This window comes from Heptranchias perlo, chromosome 17 (genome assembly GCF_035084215.1).
Source record: "Heptranchias perlo isolate sHepPer1 chromosome 17, sHepPer1.hap1, whole genome shotgun sequence".
Lineage (NCBI taxonomy): Eukaryota > Metazoa > Chordata > Chondrichthyes > Hexanchiformes > Hexanchidae > Heptranchias > Heptranchias perlo.
The window spans coordinates 15835198-15852154 of NC_090341.1; the positions used below are offsets into that span (position 1 = coordinate 15835198).

At 41.0% G+C, this 16957-nt stretch overlaps 1 protein-coding gene across 1 annotated transcript in view; it reads left to right on the top strand.

Moving 5' to 3' along the window:
• Positions 1-16957, top strand: part of LOC137334385 (5'-nucleotidase domain-containing protein 2-like) — a 63725-nt gene that overhangs the window by 15936 nt on the left and 30832 nt on the right. The window contains exons 2-6 of the mRNA XM_067999101.1: positions 181-365; positions 5969-6043; positions 8313-8368; positions 9707-9800; positions 12954-13082. Of these exons, the coding sequence (XP_067855202.1) occupies positions 181-365; positions 5969-6043; positions 8313-8368; positions 9707-9800; positions 12954-13082 (539 nt within the window). The remainder of the gene's footprint in view (positions 1-180; positions 366-5968; positions 6044-8312; positions 8369-9706; positions 9801-12953; positions 13083-16957) is intronic.

The following is a 16957-nucleotide window of genomic DNA, read 5'->3' on the forward strand; positions in this document are numbered from 1 at the left end:
CAACTTAACATAAATGTTATTTGAGCCATCACTTTTTTTGCCCTGCAACATGTGACACTTTGGAGGTGTGACACCTGAGATCACATTTTAAGGTGCAGTGCTATAGATGCATGCTAGATGTTTATAATCATTTATTTATAATTTTTAAAATAAATTATTAAATTGTGTTTTTTTTCCCAGAACTTATTCCCCCAGGAGTCTGCAACCTCCTCAATCCTGCAAATATCTATGCAAATAATGAGGTTAAGTTGGGGAACATTGAAATTTACGGATTTGATTATGATTATACTCTTGCACAATATTCCAATTCAGTGCACACAATGATCTTTGACACTGCACGAGAAATCCTGATTGATCAATACAAGGTAAGTTATTTTTGATTCTTTTTAAAATGATTACACTGATTTCTTCAAGCCTATTGACAGTGCTGCTAAATATTACAGTAGAACCAACATTATCCACCACAATGGAATGGATCCTGTTGGTAGATAATGGAAATTGGAGGATAATTGAGAATCTCTACATTTTAGTCTTGCACGTATGGTACTCAGGTACCCTAGCCATGGGAATAAAGGTAAGTTTAATACAAATAAGATAAATTGAATTCAATCTTTCTTTGGCTGTGAGGTTAATTTATTTTAGAAAAATTGATGTTAATGGGCTATGAAATGAGGCCACGTTTTATACAAGTCTTTGTTCCATGAAAAATGTCAGATAATTGGGAAGACAGATAATTGGAGTGTGGATTATTTCTTTGGAATTTAATAAACACCATCAAAAATACAAAGAGCGATAATAAATATTGCCATTGATTTTGCTACACTTTTCATATGATTTGCATAAGTAGCACTTTTTGTGCCAGGTTTTATGACAACAGAATAATTTGCATTTATTTAGTGCCTTAAAATAGAAAAGTTCTCAAGGTGCTTCAATGAAACATAAGGAAAATGGACAATGAACCAAAGAAGGAAAGATTAGGACGGGTGGCCAAAAGTTTGGTTAGAGAGGTGATTTTAGGAGGGAAGGCAAGGGAGACCATAAGAGACCATAAGAGATAGGAGCAGGAGTAGGCCATTCGGCCCCTCGAGCCTGCTCCGCCATTTAATGAGATCATGGCTGATCTGATTTTTACCTCAACTCCACTTTCCCGCCCTTTCCCCATATCCTTTGACTCCCTTGCTGATCAAAAATTTGTCTAACTCAGCCTTGAATGTATTCAACGACTCAGCCTCCACAGCTTTTTGGGGTAAAGAATTCCAAAGATTCACGACCCTCTGGGAGAAGAAATTCCTCCTCATTTCTGTCTTAAACGGGTGACCCCTTATTCTGAGTCTATGCCCCCTAGTTCTAGATTCCCCCATGAGGGGTAATGTCCTCTCAGAATCTTGTATGTTTCAATAAGATCTCCTCTCATTCTTCTAAACTCCAATGAGTATAGACCCAATCTGTTCAATCTTTCCTCATAAGACAACCCTTCCATACCCGGAATTAACCTAGTGAACCTTCTCTGAACTGCCTCCAATGCAAGTATATCCTCCCTTAAATAAGGGCACCAGAACTATAGCAGTACTCCAGGTGTGGTCTCACCAGCACCCAGTACAATTGTAGCATGACTTCCCTGCTTTTATACTCCATCCTCCTAGAAATAAAGGCCAATATTCTGTTTGCCTTCTGGATTACCTGCTGCACCTGTATGTCGACTTTTTGTGTTTCATGTACGAGGACACCCAGATCCCTCTGTACCGCAGCACTTTGTAGTATTTCTCCATTCAAATAATATTTTGCTTTTTTATTTTTCTTCCCAAAGCAGATGACTTCACATTTTTCCACATTATATTCCATCTGCCAAATTTTGCCCATTCGCTTAACCTGTCAATATCCCTTTGCAGACACTTTGTGTCCTCATCGCAACTTGCTTTTCCACCTATCTTTGTATCATCAGCGAGTTTGGCCACAAGACACTCTATTCCTTCATCCAAGTCTTTGATATATATTGTAAATAGTTGAGGCCCGAGCACTGATCCCTGTGGCACCCCACTAGTTACAGATTGCCATTTTGAAAATGACCCTTTTATCCTGACTCTTTGTTTTCTGTTAGTTAGCCAATCCTCTATCCATGCCAGTATATTGCCCCCAACGCCATGAGCTCTTATCTTGTGGAGTAATCTTTTATGTGGCACCTTATCAAATGCCTTTTGGAAATCCAAATATACTGCATCCATTGGTTCCCCTTTATCCGTCCTGCCCGTTACTTCCTCAAAGAACTCTAATAAATTTGTCAGACATGATTTCCCTTTCATAAAACCATGCTGACTCTCCTTGATTGTATTATGAGTTTCCAAATATCCTGCTACTACTTCCTTTAATAATGGATTCCAGCATTTCCCAATGACAGATGTTAGGCTAAATGGTCTATAGTTACCTGCTTTCTGTCTCATTCCCTTCTTGAATAGGGGTTTCTAAGAAATAGCAAGGGAAAGAAATCTCTGGTGGGAGTAGTAAATAGGCCCCCTAACAGTAGCTACACTGTAGGGCAAAATATAAATCAGGAAATAAGGGGGCTTGTAAAAAAGGTAATGCAATAATCATGGACGATTTTAACTTTCATTTGGATTGGACAAATCAAATTGGCAAAAATAGCCCTGAGGGGAGGTGGAGAGACAGAGGGGTTTAGGGAGCAAATTCCAGTGCACAGGGCCTAGGTGGCTAAAGGCATAGTCACCAATGGTGGGGCAAATGGAACCGGGGATGTAAAAGAGATAGAAATCAGAGGAATGGGGAGATGTGGGGGGGAGGGTGCGGTTGTAGAGCTGGAAGAGTTTAGATATCGGAAGGAGTAAGGTTATGGAGGGATTTGAACATGAGATTTGAAAATTTTCAATTTGAGGCCTTGGAGGACTGGGAGCCAATGTAGGTCAATGAGCACAGGAGTGATGGGTGAGCAGGAGGAGCTGGATGCGGGTTAGGATATGAGCAGCAAAGTTCTGGATGAGCTCAAGTTTACGGAGGGTGCAAGATTGAGGTCTGCCAGGAAAGCATTGGAATAGTCAAGACTGGAGATAGCAAAAACACAGATGAGGGTTTCAGCAGCAGGTGGGCTGAGGCAGGGGCAGAGGTGGATGATGTTATGGAGAGGATATGAGGTTGGAAACTCAACTCGGGGTGAAGGAGGATGCCGAGGTTGCAAATGAGATAGCCAGGTGGTGAAGGATAGAGTACTAGAGCCTGGTCTTCAGTTGCTTCCAAGCCTTTATTCACAGAGATCAACACAACCCACATCCTAGATAAGCTCTCATAAATGGATACAAGAGAGTCCCCAATTGATACGTTCCACCTGAATACAATTAAGACTAATTGATGTAAATCACATGAATACGATTAACAGTGAACAGTCTGGTTCAGCCTGAGAGAGTGGCTGAGGAGGTTGATTGAGTTGGTGGTGAGGTTATAGAATTTGTGGTGAGGACCAAAGACAATGGCTTCAGTCGTCCCATTGTTTACCTGGAGAAAATTACAGCTCATCCAAGACTGGATGTCAGACAAGCAGTCTGACAGCACAGAGGCAGTAGAGGAGTCTAGAGAGGTAATGGAGAGATAGAGCTGGTGTCGTCTGTGTAGATGACTATGGATGATGTCGCAAAGGGGGTAGTACGTAGAAGAGGAGGGGCCAAGGATGGATCCTTGGTGCAGGGGTGGGAAGAGAAGCCATTGCTGGAGATGCTCTGTCTCTGATCAGATTAGTGAGTGTGGAACCAAACAAATCAGCCTGAAAGTGGAATTTATGTAATTTGACTGCCTGGCACAAAAGAAATTTGATGTGATGTATACACCAGGTTTAATGGTCTGATTTCTCTATATTTCTCTTGTACTCCAACATGACAACCATCCTTCTTGAACTGAGAGCTGGCAGACAACCAGTCCCAGTCTCTGTCATCCCTGATTGTTCAAACAAGATGGGAAATGCATGGTGGGAGAAATTGTGGAGAGAATAAGCCTCCCATTGTTCTGTGATATACCTCATTAGTGGGCTGGCGTGCTATGTTGATTTTTTAATCTGCAATAATTTTAGTAAAACACAAATTTAGGAAACTATACTGATGGTGCATTTTTAAACTGTGTTTGTGAATATAACTGATAGTTTGGTGGGTAAAAACATTATATCGTGTGGTACTTAGCCGCAGCGATGAGCAAGTCTTGAGTTCAATACATGGTCTGTATTGAATTGGCTGATCTGAGCTAGGTCAACTGTGGGGTGCTACAGTTGACCTGGGCTTCCTGGACTAGGGAGGGAAAGATCACCTCGGCTTCCAGATTACCTACTGGAATGTATATGGATGTCGGGTGAGGTCACACTGGTCGTCTGTGATGGTCCCCAGAAATGAATAGCCTGCTGTAGCACAGTCTAGATTGGCACATGAAGAGTGCCAGGGAAACCCTGGTATGAGTCACCGCTTGCAGTACAGGAGGGAAGAAAAAGGAAAAATGTATCTTTTGCACGTCAGTAACGCATCATTTGTACTCTGATGTAAAAACAGAAAATGCTTATCCGGATGAAGGGCTTCCACTTGAAACATTAATCTGTCTTCTCTTTCAGATGCTGATAGAAGGCGCATTTCCTGGGGGTTTTCCTTCTGATTTTCAACATTTAGTTTTCTTTGTATCAGTAATTTGATATTTTTCACTGTGATTTTATTATTTTTGAATCCCGTGCTACAATCTGAGTATTCTGTGCAATGTATTATTACATCGCTGAGCAGTGAAATTACTCATGCTTACAGTATAGAGGATAATTAATGGCTATAGGGAGCTCCCTAATGATGGTGATTTATTAGTGTCTTATTTGTTAGTAGCACAGTGCTTCCCTTGCTCAGCAGCAGCTGGCTGAAGCCAACTGATTTGGTATGATTAATGCAGTTCATTCAGGAAACGAGTAAAGTCAGCTAGTACATAGGCTAGTAAGCACCAGATTTAGCTTGTAGCCTTGAATTATACAGCATATTTTCTTATTGAAGAGCTCAACATGAATGCTGTAATTAATAGTCAGGTCTTGAAATTCTGCTGTATGAATATATATGAATGCTTAATGCTTCTGTCAAATGAGGGACAAAGGTATCTATAATATCGAAGCTTCAATTGTTTGCTTAGTTTGTGCCAATACCAAATCAGGTGTTGATGCTTTGGCCTAGGATTATATGCACACACTTGATTTAGGAAGACACAGTGGCAGCCATATTGGCTTTTATTGCGATGAAGTGCTGCAATGGGTAACAGTGCAAGCGATTTCTTGTAGATGGGGTTCTAAGATTCTTTCTGTTGAATTGAATGAGGAAAATAGTACAAGTGCGGCACTGTTAGGAGATACTCAGACATTACCTCCCTTCCATTTGACATCACATTGGGTTCCACAGTATAATTGAGGCATAACACAAAACAAGATACACAAAAATGATAACTCCTGAAAAACAGAAGCAAGTGAAAAATAATAGCAGGTAATTGTTAAAGTTTATTAGTAAAGCCTAATTTATATTAATTATATAAAATATAATTTTAAGAAACATAATATGGTTAGACAGGTTTCAATACTTAGAAAAGCCTGGAGAAATATTAGGTTTGCCTTGAAAGAAAACATTTCAAATTCCCTTGTAACTAATAAAATCCAGTTGGAGCAATACCTTATGAGGTAATTAATGAGAATCCTACTCATCCTGGTGCCTGGCTTAAAGAATAATGTACTTTATATATTTTTTTAAAAATGGGTCCTGTTGTATTTAAGAATAAGGTGTTACCAGTTCTCAGTCAGCTCTCAGAAGCATGCAGAACAGTGATATTTCACCTGTCTCGTCCTGCAAAACAAGTGTGCCTTCTTTCAATTACATGTGGGAGACAACAGACAAATGTTGTGCTAAATGCTGTATTTTATTTAAAACTTTTTTTGTTTACCTTGAATATTTATCCCTATTTCTTTTAGTACCCAGAAGGAATCAAGGAGTATGAATACCGGTCTGACTTTGCCATTAGAGGCCTCCATTATGATGTGCGGAAGGTAATATATAAAAAATAATTATAAACGAGGACAGTCTTCAGTAACATTTGTGTGGCAAATCTTTATAGTCTGCTTACAAATAAATAATGCAATGTTCCAAACCAAATTACATTGTCATTTGCATGTCATATCATTGCTAATAGATTGATGCACAGCTCTATTATCCCCCTTTTTCCACATCGCCACCCCCCAAAAAGGTCACAAATATTATTTCATGAAAACACTACCTCATTAATCTGAACAATATATATACATATTTTTTTATTGCAGTGCGGGGTGGTGAACCTTTCAAAGATTAGGAGCAGGAAAAATAATTTGTATATTCACAATTGACTTCACATCATTTGGTTCCAACTGCTTACTTGAAATATGGATTGTACCCTCTCCTGGCATTTCTCTCACTCCACTCTTTCCCTGTCTTTTTTACCCCTCTCTATTATTCTCTTTCTTTCATATTCCCTGTTCCCCTTGCTTTCATTCCATCTCAGCTTTCAGTTCTGCCCAATGCATTCTTGCATTCCCTCTTTCCTCCTCTCTCGTTCCCTCTTAGTCAATCACTTATCTTTCATTCCTTCTGTCCCTGTCTTTCATTCACTCTTGTTCTTTCTCTCATTATTTTCATTCCTTCTATTTCTCTCATTCCTTTTGTCACACCTTCTTCTTGTCTCTCAGTCCCTCTCCACCTTCTTTTCCTTTCTGTCTCATTCCCTCTGTTCCTGCTTTATTTTTTCTTTTTGTGTATGTGCCTCTCTCTGTCTCTGTTTCTACTCTATGCTTTATTCATTTGAAGTTAAAAAAGTGTAACTAACTTGTTCTCTGGAATTATGGTGGGGGCTGGGGTTCCATCTGAACTTATTGAGCAAAAGCTGTGTCTTTTGTTCTCCCTCAGTTCTTTCTCTCTTCAATCAGTGTCTGTGCTTTGTAGAACAACTCTCATGGGATCCTCAGGATCTGTGCATCGCTATTTCATTGAAAGCCTATTTAATGTCTGTGTAATCCATGTGGTTGTGAATGACCTCCATTCCATCTGCCTTGTTTTCTGTACACATTTGAAGGTTTGTGATTGTGACACTAGAAGCATCACCTCTCCCAGTTTTCCCCTTTTCTGGGATGAATGTGTGGGCAGCTGTGATTAAGCAAAGCGACATATTTCAGCCACAAAAGAGCCGTTCATAGTTTGCAAGGCACCAGTTGACCACCCCTGCTGTACTATACGAAGAAACAGTAACCTGTCTAGTAAATAAAAGTTAACCATGGGTATTACAAATTTTGGGTCTGTATGAGATATATTTTCGGGGTCAGCATCACTGGTTGTTCGCATAAGTGTCCTCCTTGTCTCTTACCATCTAGTGAGTACCTTTAATGTTCACTATCTAGTTACATGATCGTGTTGTCCAAGGGCCATAACAGTAAGATCCCTGTGGTGTGGACTGGACCTTGTGATCTTATAAGTGCCTTGTGGGCTTCTACTATCTTCCGGAAGGCAGACTGATAATTACTCCAGTGAGATCAGGCCAACTTTAAATGAACAAATTGATTTATTTTATATGAAATACATAACTTGAACAGTCCACCATTTTCGTAAGACAGTTTACCTATTTTGTATTGCTGCTCATAACACCGAAAATAATTACATGACCTTAGCCCTTGAAATGGGCCTAGTTTCACTTTACCAGTCAGTGTTCATTGAACTGATGGCACTAACTTGAGAAACAAGTGAGTTCTCTGCCTCCTTCTCTGTTTCAAATTCAAACTACTACATATAATGTTTTCTAGAAAGACATGAACAGACATAGCTGACCACTGACCCTTCCCCAGCTCTCTCTGCCAAGCATTGGCTCATAGAGCCACCAATCAAAGCTGCAGCCTTCAACTAGAAACTTCCCTAGACCTCCCCCCTATGACCCCTACATTGCCTGTATCCAGTGAAGGGAAGCCATTCTATCATTACAGGTGTGAATGTCTCAAATGTACTAATGAACCGCATTGTCTCAAACTGATATAGTATGCGATAAACTCAGTTCTGTTAACCACTTGGTCTTCTCCCAATTAACAGGCCTAACTTCCCAGATGACTTGGGAATTAACCCTTTGTGGGCTGAATTTAACTTAATGGCAACATCCTAAAATAAATCAGCCTAAAATCCTCCTAGGCCAAATAGTCAAAAATCTCAAAACGTGGCAATAGGTTTCTACTAAAAGGTTATTAATGATAGATTAATATTGCTCAAAAGTCTAGTGCTTGAATAAATTACATTTCTTTTTGACAGGGATTTCTAATGAAGATTGATGCTTTCCATTATGTCCAGTTAGGAACAGTGTACAGGTACGATATTCTGTATAGTTCTATATTGTTACATGTGGTGAAGTTGGAACTGGAAAATAGACTATTATACAAGAAAAATGGCTATACCAGAACACAACGGCATTTATTCACAAAGCTTGTGCAGACTTGCAAGAAAACAATTACTTCTTGGAGAAACTCCAGCTGTTTGTCGGCAGTAATGGAAAAGTTTCATTTTGATGCATCTGTATTAAGTTTGCAACTGAAGGTCTATGTCAGGAGCGCATGAGACTTGGTAGTAAGTTTGCTCTTTCAGAACAGATTGTCCTTGTCTACCCTTATCTGCTTATTAAATCAGCAACCATATGTATTTGAACTGCTCCTAAAAATGAAAACACTCATTCTGTATTGTACTTTGAACTAAGTCTTCAATCTCATTTCCCTCCATCTGATACAGATAACCATTGCGATCAAGAATATTTATTGTTTGTCAATGAGATTTTATAGCCTGCTTTTTATAGGAATCTTTCCCTATCATATACAAAGCTCATTGGGCTAGATATTAACTCCAAGGTGGAAAGAGAGCGGGGGGGAGGATTTGTGGATGGGAAACCCAGAAGTGAAGGTTTCCCGCAGGTCCTGCTGATTTTTACCGTAGGACCTATTTAAAATTTTTTCAACAGGTTTCTCACCCGACAGCCATTCAGATTGACAGGCCGGCTGCCTGTTGGGCGGGCGGGAAAGCAGCTGGGGAGCAATTGAGCTCTTCGGTGTTTGGATCGGGGAGACATCGGGATCTTCGAGGTTTGGATCGCGGGGGTCCGATTGCAGGAAGGAGTCGGACATTGGGGCGGTGGGGGTACGGGGGGGGGGGGAAGACAGACATGGCGGGGAGGTGGGGTAAGTCGAACATCGCGGGGGATAGAGGGGAGTTGGACATTGGGGGTCAACCAATCGCGGGTGTTTAAGCTTGGTGGGCTGGGGGTGGGAAGCTCTCCTGTTCCTCTTGGCCCATAAGCAGTGCAATAAAGACATTTAACACATGGATCCAGCCCTTCTTGCCTCCTTTCGTCTGCCGTGATTCCTGAGGCCCGGGAATCCCAGCCTGCAGCTGTTGAAAATAAAACTTTAGTTGAAATGGAGGCCCGCAGCCTCCTTAACATATTTTAGTGATCGACCCACCTCGTGAGAGCGAATTGATCGCCCGCCCCACGACCTGCCCATGTTACAACCGGAAATGAGCGGGTTGGGGTCGGGTTTCCCCATTTTTAATTTTTAACTCCCACCCACTCTGGGGGGTTAAAATTACTCCCATTCTGTAAAGGAAATTAAACAAGTAATTTCACGAAATGACTGAAACTAATTTTTACTTATTTGCAGAGGACTCAGCCCAGTACCAGATGAAGAAGTGTTTCAAATGTATGAAGGGACCCAGCATGTTCCTCTACACCAATTGAGTGATTTCTATGGCAAGGTAATTTAAAAGTTGTTTTATGTAATTTTAAAAAAATCTTCATAGTGGCATATGCACAAACGTCAACACAGAGCAGTAGGATGCAGGTTTGATATTTCTCTCTCTTTTTTTATTCCTCTCCCCTCGCCACCTACATGAGCTCCTGGTCTCGGCTACATCTCTGTTCAAAGACAGAGAGAGAGAAAGAAGGCCAGGACTGGCTAATGATGATGAGGAGGAGAAATTAAAGGGTTAGTCAACAATGGGCTACCATCATGTGCCTTTTAGTGACCAAGTCAGGAATGCTATGAGGGGAGGCCTGGGAGCAGGTTGCCCACTTGCTCTCTTTGCCCACATCCTGACAAGAGCACAACAGGAGGGAAAACATTTTTTTTCCTTTTGATAGGTCAGCTGAGATTTAGTACTTGTCCTAAAAGGAATCATAGGTGTCCATTAGTACCCCAATGGTCTGCATTACCAGGGTAACTCGAGCTACGCTGAAGCAAATTGGAAAAACCAAAAGATTGGATACTTTGATTTTCAGATTTTAAGTTCTGGTGAAAAATCTTACACCCAATTCAAGGGATTCAACATTATTCAAGCAGGTTGAAAAAAACAAATAATTTAGCTAAATAGCCGTGTATTAATTGCAATGATATCAGCACAGAAACTGATGCACAGCGCAATGAAATGATTATACCTATGGGGCAAGCTAGGAGGTCAGTCGGATCAGTTAACTGGCCACTTTAGATAAATGGCATCTGATCTGTGTCATTGTAATTTTTCAAGGATCTTTTATGTTGCCAAGTGATAAGAAATATGTAGCTTTAATGTTTTTTTCTGAGAGGCGATAACCATAAAAAGCAGGTTTCTTTTTTTCAAACTGTGGGCTCAACAGAAAGCTGTGTTGTGTCTGTCTACATTCTAGTATTTCTGGGAAGTTAGTCCCAGGCAAGGCAGAGACCTGCCATAACCAGAGTCTGACCTTTCAAGTACAATTCTGGAGGAATTCTGGCAGATAAATATTGGAATGGCCTTAGATTTTTGACCCCATCCCCATTGTATTAACAGATTATTTTAAAAAGATTTATCTCTGCAAATTCAGACTGTAGTTCAACACTAAAGTGTTTGATAATACCAGTGATGTTTTATTTCACTTGTTTGCACAGCTTTGTCTTGTTGCTATTTTTAGTTATTAAATATTGCTTACAGATCATATAAGGGACGTTACAGAAACAACTATACCCTTTCAGGCACTCATTTGTACTTATTTTGGCACGGGTACATACTTCTCTACCATTAAAAATGATTTCCTCACTCCAGTTTTGATTGATTCAGTTTTCCCTCCAGTCCATGCACCATTTCTGGTTGAGATAGTTGTAGTGGGGAGGGGGGAATTTGCGCTCGAGTCTTCACCAGTATCCTTATTTTGGCCAGCTACCAGAGGCGAATGAGACAAGCCTGTGATGACTCTATCTGTCATTTTTCTTTTGCTTCACAGGCTGCTGTTTAGATTCTACTCGGCACCTCCTTGTTTAACATGGCTGGGATTGGAGGATCTTGTCAGGGTGGGGAAGGGGCAAGGGATAGCAAGCCACTTCTCCTTCTATTCTGCACTGCAAATAAAGCAGTTGGTGTTTTGTTGAAATTTTGAACAGAACACTTGTTGATCTTTAGATAGTCCTCAATTCCTGAAATTCTCTGGCAGCCAGCAGAAACATGAAACTAGAACACTTATCTACAGACACCAGACACAGTCAACAACTGGCAGCTTGGGCTATGCCAGGATATTTCAATGTTGAGTAAACTGAAGCTTATTTATTATCTTTTTACCTTTTTGTAAATTATATTTAAAAACAAATCTGCAATTCTTTGTGGACCAGTAATTACCAGTATATTTACACATCAGGTTAAATATGTGACATTGTTTTCCTACAGTACTTGCAAGGTCACACGCTGATATCCTGTATTGACACATAAAGTAAATTAGTAGAAGTGTACATTGCTATAATCTTTAGTGGTAGTCGAGCAAAAGTCTTTGGGTGAATTTAGAGGTCTCTTGTGAAGAGGGCCAGGTGTTTAAAGGGGAGGTCTTTTCATATAAGTTTCTTTTTTAAAAAAAAAGGGATTTCAGATTGTCTGGTATTTCCACAGTTCAAGGTGGAAACAGGTCATTGTCTGTTCAGATTGGCATGTATCCCACCTGGTTGACAAAATATCAGCTAGTTAATGGAGTAGATGGTGGAATTTTCAACAAAAACAGTTGATTCTTGAGGGTTTCATGCAAACTACATTAGTCTGTTTAGAAGCGGTTTCTGTATCAATTCAGTACCTTTAGTTGCAATTATTTCAAATGAAGAGCGAGGATAACTTAAGTCCACATTGATCCACGTGTGGCAGTCACAAGCTGTTGTCAAGAAGATCAATTTCACATGTGACAACCTAGCTGTTCAAGCATGCTTTACTGACTATGGCAAACACTGCTGTAACTATTCTAGAATATAAAATAAAAACATAACTAAAGTAAATACTTAGTAACTTCCTTTGTTACTAATATGGTCTGCCATTCTGTTTAGTCTAGAGTTTCTTTTATAAGAACTATTGAGAAACATGTTTCCTAAGTGTATGTTACTGAATTGCTAAACTGAGGTCATTAACTTCTTGTTGGTACTGTCGATATGTTTAAAATTGTCATTTGTCAGTAAGTGAATATGCAAAATGCTATGATATGTATGTAATGTGGACACATTATGGGCAATGTTAACTACTAACAGTGAATGGGCTGGCAGCGACTGCCCATCCATACTTGCCGGCTGGAGGCCCGAGACATTAGAGGCCCGACCCTCGTTTCCATTCCACCAGCAAGCTGTGGGCACTCCGCTGCTGCTTTGGGAGGGCAGGGAATCGTCCGGCTGTCACGCTGAGCTGGCCGACAGTTGGACCCGGGAAGGGGGAAGGGGGAATGGGGAAGGGAACGGGAAAGGGGCTGTTAAATGCAGCACTCCGACCTTTAGGCCTCTACCACCCTGTTCCTACCCACCTAATTGAGTTAAAATTGGCCCTACTTTCTCAATGCAGAAGACTCCGATATACGGTATGTTAACAGGAGAATTGTGACATTTTTGTTTATGCAGGTCTTTGTATTTATTTGCATTTTGTGTTTTTATAATTTAGGGTCCTTCCATGAAACAGTTCATGGATATTTTCTCTCTTCCTGAAATGACTCTTCTTTCGTGTGTGAATGACTATTTTATTACCCACAACATTGAATATGATCCTGTTCATCTCTTCAGAGATGTGAGCGTGAGTACACAATTTACTCCTGATTAATCTGCATTCTCAGACCATGGGACGAGAATTGGGACTTGCTGCAATATTAGCAGTTTGACGTAATAGGGCAGCCAATACTTCCCAGATATTTGTAGCTGCTAACACTGGAAAGGAATGGGTTGATTATGCAATTTGTTCTTTGTTTCTGAACAGCGTTTGAAAAGGACTGAGCTTTTCACCCACTTCATTGTTGTTAAGTGACATTAATAAACTGTATATACACACAACCCTTCCACATTATTAAAGTCACTTAAACGATCAGATTTAACTTTTTAATCACATTAACAAGAATTACAGTAAAAGAAAGGCAACAAGTTTATTAAATGTAACATTTTATCTATTAACCGTGGAAAGCTTCACTTATAGGCCAATAGTCAGAAATGAAAACGACACAAAATCTAAATAGAAAACCTGTGTGTATTGGTTCCTGTTTAACACTGCAGCAACAGACCAATGTTGTCATGTTTGCAGCTGTCGTTCTATTTTAATTAGATATCGTGGATTGTATGTCAGGAATAGTTCAACAGGGTTTCAGTATGGAACAGTTTCCTTCACTAAATATGGGACCTATCTAGTATGAATGGTAAAATCTGGATGGATGCAGAGTTCAATTACTTAGCAGTCAGTGGCTGCAAGACCTACCATGCTGTAATGCTCTATGTATATTATGGGCACAATCTTAATATGCCAGCAGGAAGAGACTGGGTGGGGGGGTGGGGAGTGATTTGCGGGCGCCAAACCCGGAAGGGAAGTAGGCATTGATTGACAGGCTGCACATCCGAGGGGGGGGGTGTGAAAGAGAGAGAGAGAGAGAGAGAGACCTCATCGGCAGTTAAGATAGAAATGGGGGAGGGGAAACAAAGATTAGAGTGGGGACATCGGGATCAGAGGGGAGACATCGGGATCAGAGTGGTTGTGGGGGGGGTGGTCCAGGCAACATTGTTTTTTAAGGTCTGCTTATTTAATTTGTTTGCAATGGGAAATGTGATTTTATTTAATTTATTTAGTTTATTTTTCACTGATCCGGTCTTTCCTGCCTGGTTTCACCAGGCGTGAATCAGACGCCCTTGGAAAGCCGCCCAGGTAACGTTAAAATCTTTTTAACTATCCAATACACAAAAAATAATCTACCTTAAATACCTCAATGAGGTACATTTGCTCCTTTAATTATCAGCCCGCCGGATTTAAGTGGGGGCGGGACTTCCTGGTGACTGATAAGATTTGCCTGAGTCTCATTCAAAAATGTGCGGGTTCCAGCCGGGATGTCTGGCCGCTCCCAAAACCAGCGATTTTGATTGCCCCCGCCCTCAACCCACCCTGTTTCTCCCTTTTAAAATCGTGCCCTATGTGTTTTATCTCAAATCCTTAAGACTTATGTCAAACTGCCCTCTTGTCAAACCCTGTTGATTTGTTTGAAGTTGAGATTAGATCGTTTACACACAAAGTCCTCTGGTAAGTGTTCCAAATCACGCAAAGAGACCATTATGCACTCCTTAAAGGGACAGCTGGAGGCCACTCATGAAACTGCTCTGGAGATAGCTAATTTTTTTTCTGGTGGGCCCAGTTGGAGCCCACAAAAAAAAATCGGAGCCACTACCAGGAGGGGCATTGGCTTAGATGTAAGTCCTGATTTTGTGAAGCCCTGTGCCACCAGTGGGGTCTTGTAATCTGTAGTCGTCAGTCACAAAATTGGGCCCGGCCTTACAAACCCGATTTTGCGACCTGTAATTGGGAGTGAAAAAAATGGGGCTGTGCTAGTCGCATGAGTGGCCTCACTAAAATATGTAAATAGGTGTTTAAATGGGCCAGGTCAGACTTTACAACTTGGGAGAAGGCTCTACTTACAGCTCGTCCCTCCATTAAAACTGAAGGCATCAGGGTGCTTGTGGACTCACTTGCTGCAGAAGTGAACTTAATGAGAAAAGGTCGTTGTCATTTATTTTTGTTTATGCATTTTTATGTACACTTGGCCGTGTTTTGCTCCATCCATTAGTTGGTTTTATTTAATTCCTTTTCCTTCTTCCATTGCGTTCTAGATAGGCTGATGGTTCCATGTCTTGCCTTTGGCTGTCGCTGCGCAATGTAATTTTGTCTCATTTCAGAAAGAAAGATTTTATATAAATGTGTTATTTAAAAGCTAAAATTTAGTGAAAAGTCACAAAAGTATCTCTGCAGAGCACAAGTTGGCCTCATCCAAAATGCACTGCAGGAAGGAGAAGCAGAGGCCTTTCCTGTGGTAGTGAAAATTGGATGTCTGAATCTCATTCTTCCGTAATGCAGTATTGTAGGTTTCAGAATACTTGCGGCAGCACTGTGTTTGTGACTAAGCTATTAATATATCCCGTTTTTAAAAAAAACACAGGTTTCCCTTTTAAACTTTGAATTTGTTTTTAGTTATCGTGAGCTCCAGAGGAAAATATTGTTAAAATTTGGCAAATGTGCAATCCTGCCCTGCCACCATCACAGTAGCGGAGCTGGATTACCAAATTATTATAAACTTGTGCTGCCCGTATCCTAACTCCAAAACTCTGCTGCCCGTATCCTAACTCGCACCAAATTCCGTTCACCCATCACCCCGCTGACCTACATTGGCTCCCAGTCCACCAATGCCTTGATTTTAAAATGCTCATCCTTGTGTTCAAATCCTTCCATGCCCTCACTCCTCCCTATCTCTGTAACCTCCTCCAGCCCTACAACTGTCTGATAACACTGCGTTCCTCCAACTCTGATCTCTTGTGCATCCCCCCCACTTCACCCCGCCATTGGCGGCCGTGCCTTCAGTCATCTAGGCCCTAAGCTCTGGAATTCCCTCTCCAAGCCTCTTTGCCTCTCCTACTTTTAGACTGCATAAAACCTACCTCTTTGACCAAGCATTTGGTCATCTATCCTAATATCTCCTTTGGCTCGGTGTCCATTTTTGTCTGATAATGCTCATGTGAAGCGCCTTGGGACATTTTACTACGTTATAGACGCTTTATAAATGGAAGTAGTTGTTGTTTAAAAGGATTTTTTTTAAATGATGTTTGACAATAGTTTATTCACAAACACAGCTGTCTTAAGTGTTCCCTTTATGTCACTCAGTTACATGCCTGACCCCGTCAGAATTCCCAGGGTCAGGCAAGTAATACACAGTGGGTGGGCACTGACACCAGTATCAGCGCAGCTTGGACATCCACTACGGGTGGTCCAGAAACTGTGTTGTGGGTCCCCTTTCCCCTTCTTCAAAGAACGGTATGCCTGCTTGTTGTACAAAGTATAGATGTGCTTCCACTACAAAAAGGGACAAGAGTTTATTGCACAAGTTAAGCTACCAAATGAGCATTTTAATAGCCTGCAGATATCAATTTATTCATATAAGCAGGCACTGTGGTCTAAAAGCTTATCTTTCTGTATATAGTCAGTCGGCAACATTATGTTTGCGGCACAATCTCAGCTGGCGATAAGACTGCAGCAACTTCTCCGCTCAGGCCTGAGTTAAAATGTTGTCTGAGTCCGATTGACCTCATCAGACCCCGATTAGCATATTTAAAGAAGGATCCCGTCGACTTCAGGTGGCTGCTTTTATTGCCTGCTCAGAAGAGCAGGTTAAAATAGGACACAGTGGGATCCAGGCACTTTTCCAGTGGGTAAGTAATCCGGGGCATTTTAACTGCCTGCCTGCATGGTTTCTGCCAGGCGGGTAGGGTTAACATTCCGCCCCAGGTTTACACTGATTATTAAGGTTACTCCTCATCTGATTACTCCTCATCTCAAGCGTGTGTGTTAGCTGGATTTGTTAATGTAATGGGAATAATTGCTGGACAACCAAAGCACATCAGCTATGGCCATGTAAACATACCAACTATGTG